The sequence below is a fragment of the Uloborus diversus genome, chromosome 8 (genome assembly GCF_026930045.1).
Source record: "Uloborus diversus isolate 005 chromosome 8, Udiv.v.3.1, whole genome shotgun sequence".
In the NCBI taxonomy this organism is placed as follows: Eukaryota; Metazoa; Arthropoda; class Arachnida; order Araneae; family Uloboridae; genus Uloborus; species Uloborus diversus.
Window position 1 is genome coordinate 86,165,665 of NC_072738.1, and position 25,000 is coordinate 86,190,664.

General features: G+C 34.1%; 2 protein-coding genes across 2 annotated transcripts in view; one reads left to right on the forward strand and one right to left on the reverse strand.

Moving 5' to 3' along the window:
- Positions 1-3,617, forward strand: part of LOC129228461 (diuretic hormone receptor-like) — a 28,106-nt gene extending 24,489 nt beyond the window's left edge. Inside the window, exon 7 of the mRNA XM_054863142.1 lies at positions 3,433-3,617. Coding sequence (XP_054719117.1) covers positions 3,433-3,617 — 185 coding nt within the window. The remainder of the gene's footprint in view (positions 1-3,432) is intronic.
- A 4,085-nt stretch (positions 3,618-7,702) lies between these two features.
- LOC129227696 (diuretic hormone receptor-like) overlaps positions 7,703-25,000 on the reverse strand; it is a 93,960-nt gene continuing 76,662 nt past the window's right edge. Inside the window, exons 4-6 of the mRNA XM_054862292.1 lie at positions 21,431-21,563; positions 20,625-20,666; positions 7,703-8,805 (exon numbers count right to left, since the gene is read on the reverse strand). Of these exons, the coding sequence (XP_054718267.1) occupies positions 8,542-8,805; positions 20,625-20,666; positions 21,431-21,563 (439 nt within the window). The 3' untranslated portion in view covers positions 7,703-8,541. The remainder of the gene's footprint in view (positions 8,806-20,624; positions 20,667-21,430; positions 21,564-25,000) is intronic.

Here is a 25,000-nt window from a genome sequence, read left to right on the forward strand (position 1 = left end):
TTGAAGATTTCAATCATATTCTAAAAGAGAAGACAATATTCTCCAAAATTGATCTATATAAGGCTTATTTTCAAATTCCGATACAAGAAGAGGACAAATGTTAAACTGCTATCATCACTCCTTTCGGGTTGTACGAATTTAACGTTATGAGTTTCGGCTTAAAAAACGCCCCATCGACCTTTCAACGTTTTATTCATAATGTCCTCCGAGGTTTAGATTTTGTGTTCCCGTACTTAGACGATATACTTGTGACATCTAGGAATTCAGAAGAACATGAACAACATCTTAAGCTAGTGTTGGATAGACTAAATTCTTTTGGTTTACGCATAAACCTTTCAAAATCTGTTTTTGCTGTTAAACAAATGGAATTTTTGGGCTACCTAGTTACATCCGAAGGTTCCCGTCCTCTACCAGATAGAGTGCAAGCCATTCTTAATTATAACCGGCCTGAAACTATTTATGACCTTAGAACCTTTCTAGGACTGATCAATTTCTATCGCCGATACCTTAAAGATGCTGCAAAATACCAAACTTTATTACACGTCTACCTTAAAGGTGCAAGGAGGAAAGAAAAAAGAAAAATTGGCTGGACAGTCGAGGATAAATCACAGTTTGAACAATGCAAACAAAACCTTGCCAACGTTGCGTCCTTGTCGTTTCCCAATCCCGATTTACCTCTGTCAGTACTTTCAGATGCTTCGAATAGGGCAATTGGCGCGGTTTTACAACAATATGAACAGCAATCTTGGAAACCAATAGCTTTCTACTCAAAAAAATTAAATGCAGCTCAACAAAATTATAGTACACTAGCATTCCCGTACCCGGCATTGCTCGGGTAATGGAATTAGCAGGTGTTAACAGTGCTTGGTGCACCTAGTTTCGAAAATCCCCTATAATAATTACTTATTACCTATAATTTTTTCTAATTTTGGGAGGATCCCGGGGCCCCTGGACTGCTTATATATATGCCCTTGTCCTTAACCGATCTTTAACTGTTATTAACGATCCTTTTAAAGTATTGATTATCTTTGCTAACACAGGCCATCCACATTTTATTGTTATACCTATGTTTAAGCAAGAACTTCTTTGTATACAACAATGTTAGTTTTTTTTTTTTTTTCTGGTGCTAAAATTATTAAGTTGCTTGATGAACTGACTTTGGAGACACATAAAATTGGCCGTGTGAAAAAACGTCTTCTCTTAAATTGATCCCTGCTACGTTTAATGTCTGTCCTTGTGACTTATTAACGGTTATTGCAAAGCAAACTTTTACAGGAAACTGCACTCTTCTAAATTCAAAAGGATAGTCCGCCTGTGATGACGTTCTTAAAAACTTTCTTTCTAGTTTTGAAAAAATTAAAGCAAAAGACAGAAACATTATTATTTGACTTGAGAAAAGCCTCGAAGAATCACGTGAGAAATAAAAACAATATCAAATTCAAAATTCGCAACTCCACAGCTCGAATACGCTACCTTACGGTGATTAATAATACTAAAGAAAAAGGTAAAACATTCCATTCCACGTGTTTTCTTTGGGGTAAATTACAGGCTTTAGACAGTTTGTGGTGTAATGTAATTTCAGAAGAATAGAAAAGAAAGCTTCCCACAAACACGATGAAAAATTACTGTCATTCACTAAGCGTCAAAGCAAGTTATAAGTTACGGCGTGCGTTTGTTTTACCTTTTTCATTCGCCACTAGACAGTGGCTGCAGCGCCTCTATTGATTATTGGAGTTGCGAATTCGCTATCGACCAAAAGTTGAGATGAAGTACTGAATAATGATTTGAATGGAGGAAAGCCTCCGAAAATAAGGGATTTAAATTTCAATGACAGGTTTTAATTTCACAGAAATTAAAGGGTTTTAATTAATTTCTCCTGAACTAATTGATATTTCGAAAAATCCTTTCTTAGTGGATACTTTCGTAATCATGTGGACATGCCTGCCAAATTTCAAGTCTGAGACTTCAGCGGTATTGGCTGTGTGTTGATATATATATATATATATATATATATATGTATGTTATCTCAGGACATTGATTTTTATATATTAAGATACGACCACGAATTACTTGACATCTATCTTTCAATCAAACATTTTAAACATTATATTGAAGGTCGAACACTCGCCATTCATACTGATCACAAACACTTAACTTATTCGTTCAATCAAAAATTAGATAAAGCTGCACCTAGACAAGCCTGTCAACTTCAGTACATTTCTCAGTTTTCAACAGATATCCTATATGTAAAAGGCAGGGAAAATACTGTGGCTGATACATTATCAAGAGTTAATGAAATTACTCCTATTGATTATGATAAAATAGCAGACGCACAAAATGATGATGAAATGAAGACATTGCAAGCCAGTACTTTCTTAGAATTTAAGCGATATCCGCAACCTTCAGGAAAATCCTTGTGGTGTGATATATCTACTCAAAATATTCGACCGTACATTCCTAAAAATTTTCGCAAGCAAATTTTTCATCAGTTCCATAGTCTCTCGCATCCAGGAATAAAGGCTACTGTAAAATTAATTACTTCTAAATTCATATGGCCGAATATCAACAAAGACATTCGAGTATGGACTCAAACCCGTCTCCAATGTCAAAAATCTAAAATCCATCGCCATACTCGATCTAAACTACGTGAATACGACATACCTCCGGAAAGATTTTTGGTGGTCCATATTGACCTCATTAGGCCACTTCCTCCATCTGGGAATATTTACTGCCTGACGTGTATAGACAGATTTTCCAATTGGATGGAAGTCGTACCCTTAGAAAACATCTCTGCTGAAACTGTAGCCAAAGCTTTTTATAGTAACTGGATTGCTCGATTTGGGACGCCAAAGAAACTAATTACCGACCGAGGAAAGCAGTTTCGTTCAGAAACCTTACACGCAGTATCAAAAATCTGTGGTATTAAATTGTGTCACACAACGGCGTACCATCCTGCATGCAATAGAAAAGTGGAACGATTACATAGAACCTTCAAAACGGCGTTAAAAGCCCATAACAATGTCTCATGGACGGATGCCTTACCAACGGTCCTTTTAGGATTACGTACTGCTGTTCAAGAGGACACGAACCATTCCATAGCTCAAATTGCGTATGGAGAAGCTCTTCGGCTCCTCGAAGAGTTCTTTAACGAACCTACGACCCAAATTGCGTCGGAAAATTTTGCTAAGAACCTTCAGAAGCACATGGAAACCGTGCGACCTAGATCCATCGGGCGCAATACCAACAAACACATCTTTGTGCACAAGGATTTACAAAGCTGTTCGCATGTATTTGAACGTGTAGATAGGGTCCGGAAACCATTAGAACCGCCATAGGATGGACCATTTCCTGTACAACATCGCATGGATAAATACTTTTCACTTCTCATTCGAGGTAAAACTGTGAATGTATCTATTGATCGTTTAAAGCCAGCCTATCTGTTATCTGACATGGACAAACCTTTGATCACCGGACATACTTCACCACAGTTGAATCGTGCCGAGTTACAACAACCAGAAACACCAATGACAGTGACTACTAGCGAGCCACCTCCTGAAAAACATTCTCGAACTGGCAGAACTATTCGCTTACTTGTCCGATTTAAAGACTATATGTAACATGTCATGTGTTCCTGTAATATTTTAATTGATTGAATTCCATGTTATATTATATCTTATTTTCTACATCAAATATATTATTAAGGATATCCGCTCCTACTTCTCACTCGTGTAACGTAACTTGGTTACTGGTGGGGGAGTAGTGTGGCGGCACAGAAATATAAAAATGGGAATTATTTTAATTTTCATAAGTATTATATATTTCCTAAATTTATAAAGTTAATAGGGTAGACCGACCAGTGAATGAACAGTTAAGCACTATTTCATTTTTTAAAAATCCTAGTAATTTTAAATTCTATACTATACAGATTGTGATAGCTAAAACATTTTAATTGATCTATGTAAATATCTGTAAAAAATCGTGGGAACGTAAATGGTTCCGCTTCCGACTTTTTTAAGTGTTTAAAGAAAAAATGGCCCAAAGACCCAGTGAATGAACACCTCGAACCAGTAAATGAACACAAATTGGTCCAGTGAATGAACATGATAAATTTTGATTCAAAAAGAAACTAAGTTTCTTTGAGAATTATCTATCTATCTATATAACTACTATATCTATCTATCTATTTATATATAACTATCTATATCTATATATCTAGCTATCTATTTATGTATCGTATCTATCTATCTCTATGTCTATTTACCTATTTATCAATGTAATTATATATTTTTCTATCTATCTATCTACTTATCTATCTATTTATATATCGTATCTATCTATCTCTATGTCTATTTACCTATTTATCAATGTACTCATCTATTTTTCTATCTATCTATCTACTTATCTATCTATATACTTATCTATCGATCTATCTATATACTTATCTATCGATCTATTTATCTACTTATCGATCGATATACTTATCTATCGATCAATCTATCTACTTATTTATCTTTCGATCTATCTATCTACTTATTTATCTACTTATCTACTTATCTATATACTTATCTATACATCTATCTACTTATCTGTCTATCTACCTAACTAGCTACCTATTTATCTGTCTGTACATCTAAATATCTACCAATCTATTACCGTTCCTCCTAATCAATCTATTTATCTATCTATCTACCTGCTTTTTTACCTGTCTGTCTACCTATCTATCTCTATCCACCAATCTATATCTATCGGTCTATCTACCTGTCTATATATCTACCTACTATCTATCTCTATATCAGTCTCTCTACCTAGCTATCTATCTCTATATTAGTCTCTCTATCTACCTATCTATCTGTTAACCACTACCTATCTATTTATCTATCAATAAATCTATCGATCTATCTATCTACCTACCTATTCTATCTCGATATTTATCTACCTATATATCTATTTACCTCTTATTTTTTATATATCTATCTCTATATCTTCCTCTATCTAATTATCTATCTATATACAAACATACATACATATCTACCTATCTATTCTCTCTCTTTGTATATATATTTCTATTTCTCTCTATCTATCTGTCTATCTATCAAGAGAGATAAAGATATAGAAAGATAGATGTAGGTAGGTAGGTTAATATACAGATAGAGATATAGATAGATAAAAGATAAAACTCAGTAAAAAGTGCATTGTTTACAAAGACAAAAATAAAGAAATTATAAAATATATAATGAAATCTTTTCTAATAATAAAGCTGAAAGTCTCTCTGTCTGTCAGGATCTCAGTGACGCGCATAGCGCCTAGACCGTTCGGCCGATTTTCATGAAATTTGGCACAAAGTTAGTTTGTAGCATGGGGGTGTGCACCTCGAAGCGATTTTTCGAAAATTCGATGCGGTTCTTTTTCTATTCCAATTTTAAGAACAAAAATATCATAAGATGGACGAGTAAATTACGAAATTATCATAACGTGGAACCGTAACATGGGCACAAGCCAATTGGCGAGATACGAAATTATCATAACGTGGAACCGTAACATGAGTACAAGCCAATTGGCGAGATTCGAAATTATCATAACGTGGAACCGTAACATGAGTACAAGCCAATTGGCGATAAAATTTACCACACATTATTTGTAAATATACAGGCGAACCAAAAGACCTTTTAATTTTTCTATTACGGGCAAAGCCGTGCGGGTACCACTGGTACATAAATAAATAAGCATATAAAACTATCTGCATTACAAATAAGTAAGAAAATTAAAATATCTCAAAGAAACTTCAAATTTTTTTTTAAATCAAAAGAAATTTTGCCATTGTTCATTCACTGGGTTTTCGCAATTTTTCGAACCCAGTGACTGAACACCCCTCTACCTGAAAATCTACGCATTCTGCATTGACTGAAACAACTTAAATCCATAGCCTAAATATGTATACTAAATTTTTCTTTCGTAAAGTTAAAAAATAAAATTTATCAATAAAAATAATATTCATCAAAATAATTGCTTGCACGAAACCAGCCTTATTATTTTAAAAGAGAAAAAGAACGATTCACAGCAGTAAAACTTTCAAATTTTTTTCAGGAAAAAAATACGTATCCAAAGTAACTAATCAGGTGTCAGATAACTTAGAATATCAATAAAGAACACTTTTGTAGTGAATTTATTTAGAAAAAAAATTTTGGAAGCTTATTTTTTTTAAAAAAATGACGCGCTGTTCATTCACTGGGTGGTGTTCACTCACTGGTCGGTCTACCCTACCTTCTAATTTTAAATGTTTACTAGCTGCGTGCCCGGCGTTGCACGGGCTACCTAAAAAATGTAAGAGCAGTCCAGTTGATGCTTTTGTAGTACACTGACACTAGTTTCTAACGCGTTAAGGAATAAATAAATGCGCGTAAAGCAAGGTTTGCAAAACACCAGTAAAACATATTTTTGCCAAAACACCTCATCAACGTTAATAATCGTTATCAATGATACAAGTTATGAGTACATTTTCAGTCAGCACAAAAGGGGAAAATATATGCATTATCAACTATAATCTTTACTCACGTTAAACTGAATTACATCTGATAGACTATATCGGAAATATTTATGCACAATAACAATCCGCTTTTTACATAAAATAGTCTACTACCCGGCGTTGCCCGGGTGTTTATTAATGCAACATACCACTCAGATAAATATTTGGATGGATTCCATCCACATGGTCGTACAAGAATTACATCAATCCGTTTTCCAGGTACAAACCCTCAAAGAACTCAAATAACTTGTAAATCACTCATTTACTTTTCGACGTGCACGGTCCTCCTCGAAAATGAAAGTTATGTCATGTGACGCGTATTTAACAATCAGGCTTGAACAAAAAAAAAAAAAAAAAAAAAAAACAGCAAAATTTTGCTGCAGATTACGGCAAAATAATCGAAAAGTAAACAACTTAAACACCCTGATTACAGGAAAAGCCTTAAAACAAAAGCCTAATTTTATTTCTTTATATTCGAGAAAAAAAATTGCAGCAGATGTTTCTTTTCAATGATTTTCTTCATGCTGTAAATTTTAATAAAAGCGTTCATCCGGAAAGTTGAGTTGAAGCACTGAATAATAATTTGAATGGAGGAAAGCCTTCGAAAAATATGGATTTTATTTTGAAATCTAAGAGTCATAATTAATAATTTTTAATGGATATCTCCGCTAATTATTATCGGAGGATTATGTTAAATAGCCAAACATGAAGACGGGAAGATGACGAATCCATCGATACCTGGTTCGATGGTCAGTTCACTGTCGTTCGGGAGAAGAAGCTTGGACATAGATAGATAGATACTCAGATTTTATATGTATAAGATTACCTTATTATTGCTATTTCATGTATACTTGTATTTTATTATCGAATTGTAATCGAATATCAATAATCGAACCAATTTATAAGTCATTCGTTTGTAATTGGCAACGCCAGAGAAGTTTTGGTTCGGGTTCGAATGCTACGATGTTTTGATCGGTACTGAAAATAAAGCAGTTGCTGAAATTAGTGCGTTCAAGTTATTTAAATATAATAACACGACATCATAATCGCAGTCAAGATGAATAAATAAGCGACCTACAACTAAAACATGATTCTAAGATATTTTAGATGTACTGTTATAAAGTTTAATGAAATGGTATGCACCAGAAAATTTATGTTGCTGCTTTGTTGAAGGAGACGGCATTTAAAAAGTTTTTGATACAAAGTTAAACAAACACAATGTTAAATTTAATTTCTAGATTTTCATTTTCAAAAGCGACACTACATGTAACTTACGGAACATTGCTTTCTCAATACATTGTATAAAGTTCAGATGCACTACCGGTTAAGTTTTTATCTTTTTATTAGGTGAAATTTTTTATCAGCTCGCTTCGTTTTTTGCTGCTATTACACTTAAGAACATTTAAAAGCATCGTGTTTTTTGTTGTCACTCCAAAAGCAAATATCGCAATGTCTCAACTTTGATTCAGTCACTTTAGATCCGTTGAAGGAAAGTTATTCTGATCATTAGATCAATCACTCTTAAATTTAAAGTTTATTCCTTCAAAATGCAGTTTAATTGATGCTGTATATATCCATCAAATGACAGTCTTCGAATTTCACCACTTTCAGAATATTCAAAGCACAGCCGATTTCGCGAAAAACTATCTACGAGTTCAAATAGAAAAGTTTTAGGTCCCTTTTTGGTCAAGCGGTACGTTGTACGTAAGGAAAATCCTTTTCGAAACTCTTTTTCGTTTTTGTTGTTTCACTTTTAACGAGTAATATCGGTAAACTCTAATGAAAGTACAGTTTGCTTCATTCAAACCCTAATGCATTTCTTTCTCCAGATGTCTTCAGAGCTTTCTTATTCTTTTGTAGGGGTTTTGAATCATATACTAATGGTCACTGCAGTTACAATATGCTGCAAACATTTTTCACTAAGATGGAATATGTCCGTCGGGAGGAATAGCTTTCCGTTCACGGAAGTGGCTAAAGCTTAATTACGACGGATGGTAGCAGTATCCTTTGTGGACAGTTCAGACTGCATCATCTTTCGTGGATTCGGTCGCTTGAAGCGGAGTGCAACTGTCCAGTTTGTTGACTGAGGGCGTTCTGACTGACTGGAAGTTGATGAGTGAGGTAGAAGTGGCGAAACTGATGGAACTGTTCCTGATGCCTCTGTTTCGGTAGAACTTTTCGCCTTGCGAAGAAGCTTGACTGTTCAGAGGTTGGTGGTGTCCCCTGCCAACAGCTCGGTGAATTTTCCAGCGCTCTAGGCGGTGTCTTACCGAGTTTTGAACCTGAATAAAGAAATAATTTGTTATCCAAAGGTTTGATATGATTTATCTTATCACAATTTTAAAAAAGAGTTCAATTTTTCATCAAGAAATTGGTTAAAGATAGCAAAGTTTAGCTGAAAACTTATAAGTGATAAGTTTTACCAATAAAATGTTGCTCTTACAAACTGTAACCACCAAAGGCACCATTATATCGATGAAGCTTGTCACCAATAAAACGTTTGCCGTTAGGTTTTACCTTTTTTATTTTTTTGGTGTAACATTGAATTGTCTGAGAAGAAAGTATTGTATTGTGAAAACTTTCGAATTTCGGCGAATTTGCACGTTTTGACCTGTGTTGGTTTAATTTGGCCATTTTTGGAAACTATATGTGTCTGTCTGTGTGTATGCATGAGATTGGTTTTTGAGGGCCGCACAGTGGTTCAAGGGCGGAAAAAATAGCCATTTTAAGTTTTAAGATAAAAAATATTTCATGCCGTAAATACTTAGCCCTTGAGTTGTAGTTACTTACTCCATAAGATTTTTTGAAAAAAAAAAAATCGTTTTTACAAAAATAAGCCGAGATTGTTGAACAATTATGTTTTTACTTTTTTCGGACGTACGCCTTATACTTCAGTTTTAATTCATTCGTTCAAAGAGGGGGACAAAAATTTAATAAAAGTCATTTCTGATTGGTTTTTCACTTATAGGATGCATATTACATTGCAGTTAAAAATTAAAAATTCATCAAAATTGAAAACTACCTGAAATAAAAAATTATTATTTTCTTAAAAATATAATGAATGTATTGTGGAATAAACTTTTATCGGCGGCTTCCGGTGGGCTAAAATTTGCATATATCAATAGTTTAATCCTTCCTGTAAATAAACAACAACATTTTAGCTGCGACCACCTGCGACTGCAGTCGTGGCAGATGTTTTTGTTTGATCTTCGCTATTTACTAATACCAATATAGTAAGTTAGAAAATAACTTGTAACGGTATGACGGGGATAAATTGTTTTTTTTTTTATCAAAGAAAATGGTCATCAAATTTAAAATGCTCCAGACTAACGTATATCACAGTTTCACTACTTTGCAGGAGAGCCTAAAAACGTTTGTTTACTGTTTCCGAAAGTTGGGGCTTTTGAAACATTTATCAATAAATATAGAGGATTTTTTAAAAACAGATTTACGTTGTTATGACTTAATAAGGAGCATCATTCTACATGCAATGCAGTGGCAACCTGAAAATAACAATTTTCGGACCCGTTTGGCTTTAAAGAAGGTACATATGAGAAAGAAATTTTTTAAACTCATTGAGAATTCTATATAAAAAGTTAAATAACCATTATTTTCATAACATTGTTCATAAAACAATGAAATTAGAAAATCATTAAACGTTTGAAATTTCTGATTTCCTTTTCGAAATCATTCTGGTATAAAGCTGTTCTCAGTTTGTCAGCATTGTCAGAAAATATTGTTCGAGGGTATCAATTGCAATAAATAAACCTTGCGTGTGGCATACGACTGATTTAATTTATATTTTTCACTAAAAACAGAAATGAATTTTAACAACAGAAACCTATTCACGTTTCTCAGAGGCCTAAATCAAACATAAAATACATAAAATATGGAGAAACGGCAATTCAAATCCAAAAACATAAAATATGGGAAAACGTAAAATACGGGAAATGTATAAAAAGCAAAAATCAGATAAGGAAACAAAAATAGTAATAAAGGTTGCTACGATGACGCTTATAAAATGTAAAAATGCGATATTTTACGAAAAGAACATTATTGTACACACCAGTTTAGATTATTCTAACACATTAAGTAATGAATTCGGATGTTTAGGTTGAAAATAGTCAGTAATAATGAGTTATTGAATCCAACGTAAATACAGCATCTTCCAGGATTGGAACACTTTGCAAAGTTTTTTTCCTGGTCTTTATGATAAAGAAAATAGTCTTTCACTATTATTATGCTCTTAAATGCAGTATTGAAAGAAGAGACAAGTTGTGTTTCCTCTTCTTGTTCATCTTCATTGGCGGCCGAAAAGTCCATAAGGTCAGCTACGGATGGAGCAGAAGCGTTTCTGTTTTCATGGATTAACTTTCAACAGAGTGGATTATGATTAAAAACGCACAGAGGGAAACACTTTTCTTAGTTTTAAAACATTTTTTCTCTTTTTTTTAACTACCAAGGAAAAACGTAAAATGCGGGGAATTCATAAACAAAACTTTCCATCCGGGTTAAATTAATATTATTAGTGTGCGGAAAAACTGAGACCTGATGATAAAAAACGTAAAATGTGGGGAAAACGTAGATTCGAGGGACGTAAAATCGGGGTTTCGCAGTGTATACGATCAGCAAGCATGAAGATAAATATTACCATGCAACAATTTTAACAATTTTCCAAAGCATTATTGAGAATGTTCAAAGTTATTGAATTTTTTCCGCTTTTTCGTCGTTTTGAACCACTGTGGGCCGCTCTAAGCAAAACAACTGCATAAAACCGAGCAAAATTCGATACATATGCCCCCATATGAATTGGTGCCTATTAGTTTTGGTGCGAATTCCTCCGAGAGAGAGATGGAGAAATCGAACATTTTCTCAGTTATGCGTGACTGCTACATCTTAAGAAGTAACAGACGGAATCAAACAAGATTTAGGTCCGTATGTTGGTATTACATATTGTAACAACAATTGTATTCACTTTTGTCGTGATATAAACATTGTGCGCATGAAAAGAGAATAGCTTATGCTGCAGTGCTAAGCACAAAAGTCTTATCTGTTATTTTTATCAAAATGGAGTAACGGTCACCAGGTGGTTCTTTGTCACATATTTCACATAAATGTAATGTTTTATAATCATTTGCAAATGGAAAATATTTTTAAAAAATTCAGAAAAAGTTGTACCAGTTGAATCAAATACATAGCGGCGCAAAACTTTAAACGGCAATTGCGCATTTTGAACTCAACTGCAGGTACGCTTGCGCTTAACCTCTTAATGTGCTCTAAATACTGCAAGTTTGTATGCTAGAACTTATAGGCCGTGACAATCGCTGAACCTCATGGCAACAAAGAGGGCGCTACAGGGAACCCCTGTTTAGAGATCCTATATACGGAGAGATTGGACAACGGCACACAGTAGGGGACAACGGCACACAAATCTATAGGGCCATGTGAAGAAACATGCGACTTTTATCGCGATTTACATGACACGTATTGTTGTGAAACATAAATTACAATTTAAAATGTTACAATGTTTAAAATGTTACAATGTTAAAATGTACAAATTTTACACTGTTACAATTTACAATTTATTTGTAACTTGGGAAACCGTAAACATTTAAATGGTTCGAACTAAATACTGAATCCAGCCTACTTTTTTCAGAAACGAGATATGTCAATTGTTGCATTTCTGCTAATACGCGATCATCGTGAGGTTTAGTTAAAAGTTTAGAGAGTTATAAATCAGATAGTCATTCCTTCACGTTTTGACTCTGCTGAGAACTACGCATACTCGACCCTTCGCAAAGTTCTTTTTTCCTAAATCTATGAAAGCTCTATTGAGGGTTGTGCGACATGTATTGTTGTGAAATATAAAGTTCAATTTACAATGTTGCGTTTTTAAAACGGACAAATTTACAACTTACAATTTTAAAACTAAAGCGATTTCTGTTGTTTTTTAATGACTAGTGCATTCTTACTCAAATGCACGTAAGAAGGGCTTCAACGTCATGTACCACATACTCTATCCTACGTACTTATTTTATATTTTACACCACTAAAAAGAAAAAAATAACTGATTACACTTGCATACTATTTCCTACCCAAACCTAGAAATGAAACTTATTTTACAATTCCAGTACAAAAATCAACTAAACTAAACACTCAGTTATAAAACAAACACTGATTTTTATTACTATACGATAAATTATTTTAAATACCTAAGTAATTATATACGATCTCTTAATTTTTAACAGCCTTTTGAAGTAGTGGCCTCCTATAAACTACTACCTAACGTAACTGACAACCCACCGAATCCTGAATTAACACTCCGTCGGGCGCAACTGATCTATTAGGCACAGCTCGAATTCTTTAGTTAGCCACGCCACCTCAATAGCTTCAATCAATGTATATTCATTTTCTCAAATAAACTTATGTTACATTCGAAAATCATGGAAAACTTTTATTTCTCTTCTTTGGTGTTTGTAGTTGACAATTTTTTCGTAAGAAAATGTGAACATGCGTAGAAAAGACCAGTAGATCAAAGTGTGCTTCCCAGGCTCAATGCGCCCGATCATGTTCTACAACATATTGCGCCCGACGGAGTGTTAAACACTAGTCTATTTGAACGCGAGATTGGTCTTCAAAACTAAAGTTACTCACATCTATGTGTATAAAAATGGATGTACGTTTGTGGGTATGTGTGTATGTTCCTTATACAAATCCACAGTTTTCGTCGGATTTCTTCCAAATTTGGCACAAAGGTAAATTGTTGCTCAGAAATTCATATAGGCGGGTTTTTGGAATTTTAAAAACACCCAAAGAGGTCTAATTTCATATTTTGAGTCATAAAATTGCTCTTTTCTGCACGATCGAATTTTTGTATAGTTATGAATTATGTCTACATGAAAAGCCCGTAAAAAACTGCCCTAGATGAAGTTTCTTCAAAATTTAACTGTAATCGATAAATTTGTGAACCTTGGTTCAAAGGAAATGAAAATGGTTAGCAACATATAACCACCAGGAGATATTTTAAATGCAATCAACACAAAAAGTATCCTCAACCATGGCCGTTAATGTCGATTAGCGACAAGCGTAAAGCATGTTTGGAAAGAAAGCCGAACGAAAAAGAAATGCTGTTTTTCAGTAGTTTTTAAATTGCACCCGGAAAAGACATAGGGATGCATTGAAACACCGTCGGTTCTTCATCAATTTGCTTCGCATTTTGCTTATAAGTTTTCAAGTAATAATACCGTAACAATAAACGAAATTTTGATCTGTATTTACTGCATAACCAGCACAGAAAATACCAAAATGAGATAGGTATTAAAAATGCATTCAATTATCGAAGTACAATCTTCAACAGTTTTAGCATTAGAATACTAAACGTATATTAAAACGACAACGGAAATCCTTGCAACGGAAATTTAATTTAATATTGTATTATCCTTAAACAAATCAATATGTATATGTTATTTATACTATTCCATGATTTACCTAATTCGGTTCACCTAAGTTTCACCGAAATCGCTCCAGGTTATCAAAGAAAAAGGGGTAAAAGTACTAATAGGGCTAATGGATTGCAAAATAATCATTTTTGTGCATAGTAGTGAAGATTGAATTTATCTTTCAAGGGGGAGGGGGATAGTCATGGGGTTCATTACATGTACATAAACTACCATACTAGGATTGCTAATGTGTGGTGAAATAAAAGACTGTGCACCTTTAGACCCGAAACCACACGGAAATGTAATACGGCGGAATTAAAAGTTTTAGAAGGGTAAAAGTTTAAAGTTTTAAAAAATGCAAAGAAATATTAATTTAAATTTAAACTTTTAAAATGCATTAACTGCATTTTTATGTAAACAAATTTCTTAATCGTTTAAAATTTTATGTTACTTTAACGCTCGAAGCAATAGTACTCCTGATGGAGCATCTTCGCTGACTAGCAATAATTTTAAACCAGTTAGCGGGTATGATGCAACTTTTGACACTAAGAGATTGCTACTGAAATGGGCATGATGAAATATTACACCACATTATAAAGTTTTTTCTTTTTAGTCTTCATCGTAAAATTAGTTGAGCAAAGCTCCATTTCCAATTCCAAGACTCTCAGTTCGATAACTTTTATTGTAAACAATCGAAAAATATTAGTGTTTGTAACTACCACTAAGTAATTCAACCGTCATTGAAAAAATGGTGTAAGATAAAAATGGATACGTATCAGTGTTATAGAAGCAACTCTGTTTACAGTGGAGGGATAAAGTGAAACAATTTGTATCTCACATATAACCACTAATCGCAATACATATTCTTTAAACTTCAAGAAATTAAAACCTCCAGTAAGACTTAAGTTCTGTATCACGATCAATAAGTCAGAAGGGCAGGCGATCAAGTACTTTAAATGCATGTGAAAATTACCTATTTCCCATATAGATAGCTTTATGTTGCATGCTTAAGGTTGGGTTCACTTAAAAATGTATTTCATTTTGCTGCTGAAACGGGGACTAAGAATTGTATTTAGGAGCAAGATTTGAGTTAAATTTACAAATTAAAAATTTTTGAATAATTTAACTTTTTAGTGTTTGGATTACGTTTCTAAACGTGGAAATACATTTCCTTCGTTTTGAAGCTGCGGATATGGGGAACAGAATGTGCAACAAGCTTTTGTAAAACATAAAAAAAAATTGCCTAATATACAGTTGTAAGTAGAAACAAGACGGTTTTTTTCTTTCTTTTAATTTCATGACCTGCAAATAATTTTTAAAAAAATACGCAGATAGTGACCAAAATGTGTTCGCCTATTTCTTTATAAGACAGTTCAATTGACGGGTTTTATATAGTTCGTTCCATAAGTTCGTGTTCACGTACTCCATTTTTAATGCTTAATGTAACTTAAAATAATAACTGTAACTATATCTATGGCAACTATTATTCAGTGGAACCATTCCTGACTAGCTGATGAAAAAATTGGTTCATGGATACATCATGTGACTGGTGGGAGGCTTGGCGAAAACTTTGGTAGCATGGTTGCTAGATGGCAACATTATCTATAGTTTGGCACTCGACATGTATTTTAAGACGTAATGTGTTTTTATTATGATTTTTTTTCCAGGTGCAGAGATTGAACTTTTTTTCTTTTTGTTTTGCATTATTTTGACATTTGTAATTAGTTTTTGATCACAGTTATCAGTAACTTTTATTTTATTCGGAACTGCTACTTCAGCGTTGGCGTAAACGTAATGGCGTAAACGTTTTGCGTTTACGCAAAAATGTACTAATCGGTATCTTAAATTGAAATTGTAGGTAAAAACCTTACCGTTTGCCGATTCTTTTTGGGCACTTGCATCTTTAATTGCTTAGAGAGTTATTGAAATTGAATAAAGAAAATGCACAATCTTTATATATTAATACGCAAGCCGTTTTCTTTCGGTACCGATTTCTCTTCTGTTTGTGAACCGATTTCCTTCATTCTTTTTTTGTTCAGTAGCCATTGCCGAGTTTTAGTGTCATCAACAAAAATTTTTGAAATCGAATGCTACTTAACGGAGATATTAATAAAAAACGCATTTTCGTCCTAAAGAGCTCTTTCTACGCGAACGGATGGTCCATTTTTTTCGAATTTGATATGGTTGGAAAGGTCTTTAAAAAATACTCCTAACGAAGAAATTGTCAGTGCGCCCAAGGTCCAATAACCTAAAACCACTAGAAAAAAAGTTATAAGCGTTTTTTAGTTAGCGAAACTCAAAAATTTCAATTTTATCTCCTTTCCATTGTTGAAATTCATTGTTGGAAGCGTGAAACATTAAGTTTTAATTCATTTTTCAAACCGCTTTTTCTACACGAAAAATGCATTTTAGTGCTTCGAGTTTGGTATGGTTGGAAATATCGTAAAAAATACTTCTTAAAACGTTCCCCCCCCCCCCTCGTTTACGGCTCAAAAACTGAAATTCGCTACGATGACTAGAAAAAGAGCTAGAAGCACTTAAAAGTTAGCGAAAATTCATTTTTATTTGATTTTTCACTCGACTTAGCGTGAAGAAATTGCTGGAATATTATGTGTTGCCATTTCGCGCTTGAACGTAAAGAAATTAAATTATTGCATTTGTTTTTATTATTGAGGCTTTTTGAGTAAGTACGAGCAATTAAAATATTTTCATTTTGATTATGTTTCAGCGAGTTGAGTTCTTTCATTTGACTGTTGAAAACTTTGTATTTCTAACGGCAAAGGTCATGCCTACTTTCACAAAGAATATTTTTTGTGCAGAAGTATTACGTATTAAATGAGTTTTGCGAGATCATTTCACTCAGGAAGACTTCCATAATTGTGAAATTGGCGAACTTTATCCATTGGTGTCAAATTTTTGGCACCAATGCCAGCGCGAGAAAAATTTTTCTTTTGCATTCGTGAAAAAAGAGGAGAGAAATGTCTATTTGCAAGGAGCTGACTGTGAATGAAGTCCCTCTTTAAGGTGGGGTTTATTAAATTGTAACCATTCGTGACAAGGGGAGGAAAGAAATGACAAGAGGGACATACAATATGGAGAATGGGACATCAAGCCTTTTTTAACCGACTTCAAAAAGGAGGCGGTTATCAGTTCATACCGTATGTATGTTTTTTTTTTTTTTTTTTTTTTTTGTCCACTCATAGCGTCTCACCTAGTGAACCGATTTTGATGATTCTTTTTTTAATGGATAGGGGATGGCTCAACTTAGGTCCCATTACTTTGTTTGACCATATTTGTTCTTTAGAAAAAAAGTAATGAGCAAAAAACAGTACATTTTATGCAATTTCCCTATTAAATGATTAAAATGATATTGGAGCGAAGTTCGCACTTTTCATCCGTGGATAACGGTGGCTCAGTGGTAGAATTCTCGCCTCCAACACGAACGACCCGGGTTCAAATCCCGACTAGGGAATGAATTTTACTAGAATTTCGTTTCTACTGTTTCCCGTATTTTCTCGAATGTTCTATTAATTTCTGTATCTTTCCAAGTCTGGGAAGTTCCAGCACTTTCTCAAGTTGTATATAAGGAGATGTAACGTTCATTCGTGGTTCTGAATAAAGATCTCGAGTTGAGACTAACGAGTATTCGCTTCATTTGGCTTTCACATTGTCTTCGCTATCTTCATCTACGCGACAATATGAAACTCATAGTTATAAAAGTTTGGTGCCATATAACATTAATAGTAATTGTAATGATAATTTTGAATAAAGGCTTTTCTAAAGCAATACAGTGATATAGAGCCGAACTTCTTACTAGGTAACTTCTTACTTTTACTGAAATATCTACATTTACACTAAAAAGAAGGAAATAAAAAAATTTTGAAAAAAAAAAAAAAAAAAAAAATAGAACCGACTTCAAAATTGCTCTAAAAAGTGAAAAATAATTTTATTCTTTAAACACCATCGATAATGCTTTTAAACATAATTTTTGAAGTTGGCGCAAAAACGATAGATAAAATCATTCACAGTCATAACTCAACTACAACTATAAATTTAACCAGGCCCAGTTTCTTCACTATCACATAAATTATGCATTGATGACAACATATTTGAATAACGTTATAAATATTTCGTTCGTAACTTTGGATGCTTTTCTGAAAAAAATATGAACGAAGCATGGTTACACTGGATTTTACGTTTTGTTTTTGCGCCAACTTCAAAAATTATGTTTAAAAGCATTATCGATGGTGTTTAAAGAATAAAATTATTTTTCACTTTTTAGAGCAATTTTGAAGTCGGATCTATTTTTTTTTTCAAAAATTTTTTTTGACAAGAACGTTTATGAAAAACAGTGTGACATGTGGCAAAGGGAAGAAGGGGTATGGTGAAGTGTGATACTTTGTGACATAGGGGAGACAGATCAAAAATTTTGAAAAGTGCATTAGCCAGCTATCTCCTAAACAGTAAACAAATCATAAAGATTTTTTATATAAAATTGCACTGTTATTGCGACGTCCAGTGTTTTAAAATGGACAATTTTTAATGTAGCAAAAGTAGGATTCGTTCATTTGACTGTTTGAAATTTTATGTTTCTAATGGCTGAGGTCAAATGTGACTTACTCAATAATATTAAACTTTTTAAAAGAAACGTGTTCATGCAGAAGTTTTACGTATAATCTGAGTTTTGCAGCATCATTTCATTCGGGAAGATTTCGACAATTGGGAAATTGGCGCTCTTCATCTATTGGAGTCAAATGTTTGGCACCAATTGCAGCGAGAGAAATATTTTTTCTTTGCGTACATGAACAAAGAGTAGGAAAATATATATTGCATACGGTTAGCATAAAAAAGGGGCTCTCCACGAATGAAGCCCGTCTTAAAGATAGGATTCACGGCACAGTAACAGTTTGTGACAAGGGAGAGCAAAGAAATGACAAGAAGGATATACAATGGGGTGAATGTGACAATAAGCCTTTTTTCAATAGGAAAGTTTATGAAAAACAGCTTGACATGTGACAAATTGAAGAGGGGGTATGGTGAAGTGCGAAACTTTGTGACAAAGTGGGAGAGAGTCGAAAATGTTGAAAAGTGTGACATCAGTTATGCCCCGCCCTTAACCATAAACAAATCACAAAGACGACCTTTTTTAAAAATTGTGGTGTTATTGCGACGTCCAGTGTTTTCGAATGGGCAGTTATATGTTGCCACGAGTAGAGTTCATTTATTTGTTACTTGGAAATTTATATTTCTAATGACGAAGAAGCAACTTACTCAATAATAGTAGACGTTTTATAAGTCATATTGTTCACACAGAAGTTTTACGTATAAACTGAGTTTTTATGCTTCATTTCATACTGGAAGATTCCAAAAATTGGATAATTGGTGATTTTTATCCATTGGTGTGAAATTTTTTGTTTCCAATGTCAACGCGGAAAATGTTTTTCCTTTGCATACGTAAACAAAGAGTAAGGAAATATCGATTTGCATAGGGTTAACACAGAGCAACATGGTATCCTAAAATTATTCAAGCCAAGAATTTGACGACCACACCAATTTTTCAATAGGGTTGTTTCCTTCAGTCAAAAGTACTACTTTTAGTCACTGAAATTGATGGAATAAGCAAAAAATAAATAAATAAAGTGGAGTCAGAAAAAACTTTTGTTTTCCCAACAGTTATTTTTTATTAAATTTCCGATTTTGTAAATAAGCCGTGGTCTTTATGACGTTACAAGTGATGTACTTTGGCGCGCTACTCCATTGTCGCGCTAAATGCTAACTCTTTGCTGTCAACCGCATTTCCAAGTTATGATAATTTGCGATGTGCGCTAATGGCATAAGTGAATGACATTTCATCGCTTTTGATGCCAGGCGCAGAAGCGTAAAAATGAATTTCAATCTGCGCACCGATTAAAATAAGTCTTAAAAAATATCAATATTTGTCAAATTATTTAAAAAATGGTTAAAACCCATGTTTTAACCATGCTCTTTCAGAAAAAAATACTTTTAAAATCTTGGAAACGACCCTATTACTGAAATATCCCCTTTCATCCATTTATTTTGAGATTAACAGACAAAAAGCAAAATTGGAATAAATTATTACTGTTTGGTATTGTGTGTGCATATAAAAACTGTATGTTTCCGGATGTGCAGTAAACATGAGAAAGAGTAGAAAAAAAATGTTGCAAATAGTTAAATTCATACAAGTTTCTCAAATATTCATTTATGAATATGGTCGAATTTCGACCACTGGGCGAACACTAGATCGTATTATTAGTCTATGGTTACTCAGGGCAAAACGTCAAAAACTCTCAATGATTAAAAAAAAAAATGTTGCCATCTTCTGTTTGTCCATAAATAAAATGTTTGTAATTAATTTGAGTAAGGCTTTTACAATGATTTTCAGCAATGGTTTTGACAATGATTTTCAAAAAAAAAAAAACTTTTGGATAGGGACACCTTGAATACCTAGCGGTATGAAATATACTTTACGACCTATTCTCATACGTACCAAATACACATAAAAAGTTTCATGAAAATCGGTCGAGCCGTTTCGGAGGAGTTCAATAACTAACACCGCGACAGAAGATTCTTATATATTAGATAATACAACTCATAACATAAGCACGATGTTTGATTAATTGCATAAAAGAAAATCTTCTTACCTCACCATTTAGAAAACAGTACAAAACTGCAACGATGAAGCCCTGAAAGAAACGCACATGAGAATTATTTTGGAGAAAAGAACTAACTATTAAATATATTTCTATTTTTCGAGTATAAAACAAAACGAAGACGAAACGTTGAGTGTACTGTACACCTCTGGCAAATTCAGCTCCATTGCCTGACCGATTAAACGATTCCATTTGTTGAAATAAGTGTGAGGGAAAAAAAGCTTAAGGTCAAAGGGCTTAACGGTAGCCCAACTCTGAGCCTACTCTCTCCCTTGAAAGAAAGGGACTTGCTCAAGGCCATAGCTCAACTTCTCAGAGGTGGACAGTAAGGTACGCATGTTGTTGTTGTCTTGTGCCAACCAGGCTGGTAATTTGGGGTGCGCTACCCATGTACGCATCATAGGAGAACTGAATGAGGAGAGTCTGAACTGTATAATTTTTTTTTCTGAATTTGCATTGTGATGAATTTTTAGTTTAGATGAGTGCAATTTTAATATTTTCAGAAAACTGTAAGCAATAATAAGCCTACAGGAAAATGTTTTCTTTTTGGTGATCTCATCCGTTTTCTCGGGTGGCTTCATCCAAAAGCAAACTCTTCGTTGCTTTGAAAGGGAAGTTCCTTGAACACCCAAAACACGTGTCTGCAGCAATCTGCAATTTTCTGCGATTTAACGATGTTGTATCTAATTTTACTTTAATTTTTGCAATATTAGAACTGATAACCGTGTTGAAACCAAAGGTTCTGGGTGGAGGTTAACCCCCTACCCTGATGTCGATTTCTGAGAAGGAATACTGACCTGAATAGAGAGCAGAATGGCTTGTATGAAGGTGAAGATGACTTCGCCCATCCTATGAGTGGGCGTGGCAATTACCAGGATATATGTCACTCCCAACAAAGGAATCAGGACTAGTAGCGCTTTTGCTGCCTTCCTGATAAAGAAAAGCACACTAATAATATTCAAGCATGCACCGACAGCCGGGTTATCACATCCAGAGACTGCAGTTTCGTCTTTGTTTTGAACTTATCAGTCTGGAACAGTCATAACCGAGCTAGAGGCGGATCTCCTCTCATTTAGGTTGAAATAACTATAAACTGGTAGCTAAAAATAGTTTTACAACGAATGCGAAAGTCTGCAAGCAACGATGCAGACCAACTTGTACGTTAAAGGTAAGAGCTTTTGGTTGTTACTTCAAGCTTTCAGGCAGGTTATAAATATTCCAAACTGATGAGTCCATAACAAGAACGAAATTGCAGTCTCTGGTTGCCGTAACCGGGATTTTGGGACATTCTTGTAGTAGTTCTGCCTTAGCCCTGACTTAAATGCGGTAACTTAAAGCTTAGTATATTAGCTCGTCCGCACTGTGAGGGTGAACGAACAGTTGTAAACGGAGTAACAAACAGTGTTATATATATATATATATATATATATATATATATATATATATATATATATATATATATATATATATATATATATCAGTTAGGAAAGTTAAGGATTTATGAAAACAAGTTTATAGTTACGCAAACAAAAATGAATCATATATCAGTCACTAGCTGCGTTGCTCGGCTTTGCCCGATATACCTTGAAAATAAAAATTGTCACAAGTGACGTATATTCAACAATCAGGCTTAAACAAAAGAAAAAAAAAACATCATGCAAAGTTTCCCTTCCAAACAATGACGACAGATATTAAAATACTTTTAAGAAATTAAAATCTGAAAGATGGATTTAAGAAGCATAACCATAGAAACACAAAATAAAATAAGTTTAAAAAATTATAAAATGAGAAAGATGGAAAGAAACAATGGATTCAAAAAGCGTAACCGTGGAAACGAGAATATAAAATGGTTAACAACTTGAATGGAGGCCGTGGTAGCCCGATCGGTAGAGTGTCGGATTCGGGGCCGGAAGGTCCTGAGTTCGAACCTCGATGGTCGAAGATCCACCGTCGTCATTAAAGGGGACTGGGCGACGTTAAATATGCTCGTGGTCTCAATGTCCTCCAAGTGAAACGATACCTCTGGGGGTGCTAGCACCAGGTAGCTATTAGCTCCTGGACTAGTTCTAAATTCTCATTAACTGTTCTATCCGGTGATGGTGCTGCCATCTATCGGTATATAAAATAATGGTTGCAAGGCACTTAGTATGCAGTCCTCGACATAAATACAGTTGAAGTCAGTTGTGACTCGGAATCGGAACTTGAATGGAGATGAGATTTTTCGAACTTGTAACTTTTTTTTCCTTTGGAGATAGAAGTTACTTTTCGACCGTAGGTCGAAATAGATCTGGAGTAAAAAATGCCGCTTTTTCCAATGGTGTCAAAAGAAAACTGTGGGACAATTCCTTCTCTTTTTATTGATAGATTTAATGAGGAAGTAGTGCCTAAATTTCAGCTAAGCCTAAAAAAATTCGAGCTAAAAACGCAAATAACCCCTGCTGTGATTAAGTTAGCGAATGGGGTTGTTTCCTTCGGTCAAAAGTACTACTTTTAGTCACTGAAATTTATAGAATGAGTAAAAAAAAAAAAAAAAATTAACATGGACCCAGAAAATACTTTCATTTTCCCAACCACTATTTTTTAATCAATTTTTTAAAATGTCCAATTTTGAAAACAAGGCGTGGTCTTTATGACGTCACAAATGATGCAATTTGGCGCATCTTTCTACCACGTTTCCAAGTTATGATAATCAAGAAGCGAATTAAATATTGCGCTCCACGCTTACTATCAACCATATCGTCACCAATACACGTGAGTAAAGATTCGAATTAAATATTTTTCTCCGTGAATGGCAACACTGAATGGCATTTCATCATTTGTGATGTCACACGACAGAAACGTAAACAATGAAAACGCACCGATTTAAGTAATTTTTTTAAAAATATTAAACTTGAACAAATTATTTAAAAATGGTTAGATCCTATATTTTTAAGCATGCTCTTTCAGAAAAAAATAATTTTAAAATTTTGGAAACGACCCCATTGGGAAAAATTGCGTAGAAGAAACATATGCCCCTTCTAACGATATGAAATAATAATATGTGAAAGACATTTTTCACCCCCATATTCGGGATTTTATGTGAAAATTGAACTTAAATTGAAAAAAAAAAAGAACTACTCATCGATTTTTTTTTTTCGAACTGGTCTTCAAACCTTCCCGGTGCTGAAAGAAAGATACTGTGAAAATTTCATCGAATTCGACCGGGTAGTTCTCGCGTTTTGCGCTTTCACACAAACAGACGCTTTTTGGAGACTTCATTTTATACTATGTAGAGATGTTATCCTAAATTAGGAATATAAGTTGTAAAAATTGTTTTAGGGAATAAATCTTTACTGATAATAAGATCAAACTCAAATCTGTTCGTAGTTAATAAGAGTAGATTTCGATTGTAAAAGCAATTTTCTAGGAATTCGGTACAAATAAATTTAAAGTACTACAATAAATTAGTATAGTTGGAAAAATGGTGAAATTGTTCTAAAATAATTTAACTTTTCAACATCTTTTATTTCAATTTTAGACATTTGTCATACGACGTCAATGAGCAGTACCAAATTTGAATGAAAATTTTCAATTTCGCAGTTAAAAAAAAGTAGAAGAGATAAAAGTGCAAATAAAGAAATTAATGGCAAAGCTGAACTTAAGCAAACATATATTTGTCTTTCGGACATTCTAAACTTTTTAAATAACGTAGGTTTTGGAAGATTTCTTTGATTCTAGTCAAGCCATCAGTTTAAAAGCCTAATCCTTATTGCATAGGTTCAGTCTTGAAATTAATTAGATTTTGTGAACAAAATTAACTTTTAAAGTACAATATTTTTTCATTGTTTTTGGCAACGATTAAGCAGATTTGGAGTGCCATTTAGTTTTCTCGTTGTTTTGTGAATATGTTTAACTCAGGCGCAGAAAGGGCAATGGCATGGCGTGAGAGAAATAATGTGGGTTTTCGCTCGCGCCCCAGTAGAGGTATGGTGACAGTTCAAAAGGAAAAAAAAAAAAAAAAAAAAAACTCTAATTTGAATTCCGAAACTTTGAATTCAAATTATGTTTTTCGCAATCACGAGTTGCGACAAGACTCTACTGGTTAGAGTTATTGTTTCTAGAAATGGCTCCCCCGCCCAAGCATGTCCCTCCTCCTGGGTGCGTACGTGTATATAGTTGTGTGTGTGTGTGTAGGCTTACGTGTGTGCACGTAGGCGTGTGTATGTGTGTAAAGGCGTGCGCGCGTAGGCGATTGTGCATGAGCATGCGTGCGTAGGACATGGACGCCACCGCCCAGCAAAAGTGGATTCCGGGGGACAGTGCTCAGGACCAGCCGCGCCGCCGCCGGTGGACGGTGGTGCTGCAGGCCTGGTACAAGCTGAAAAAGG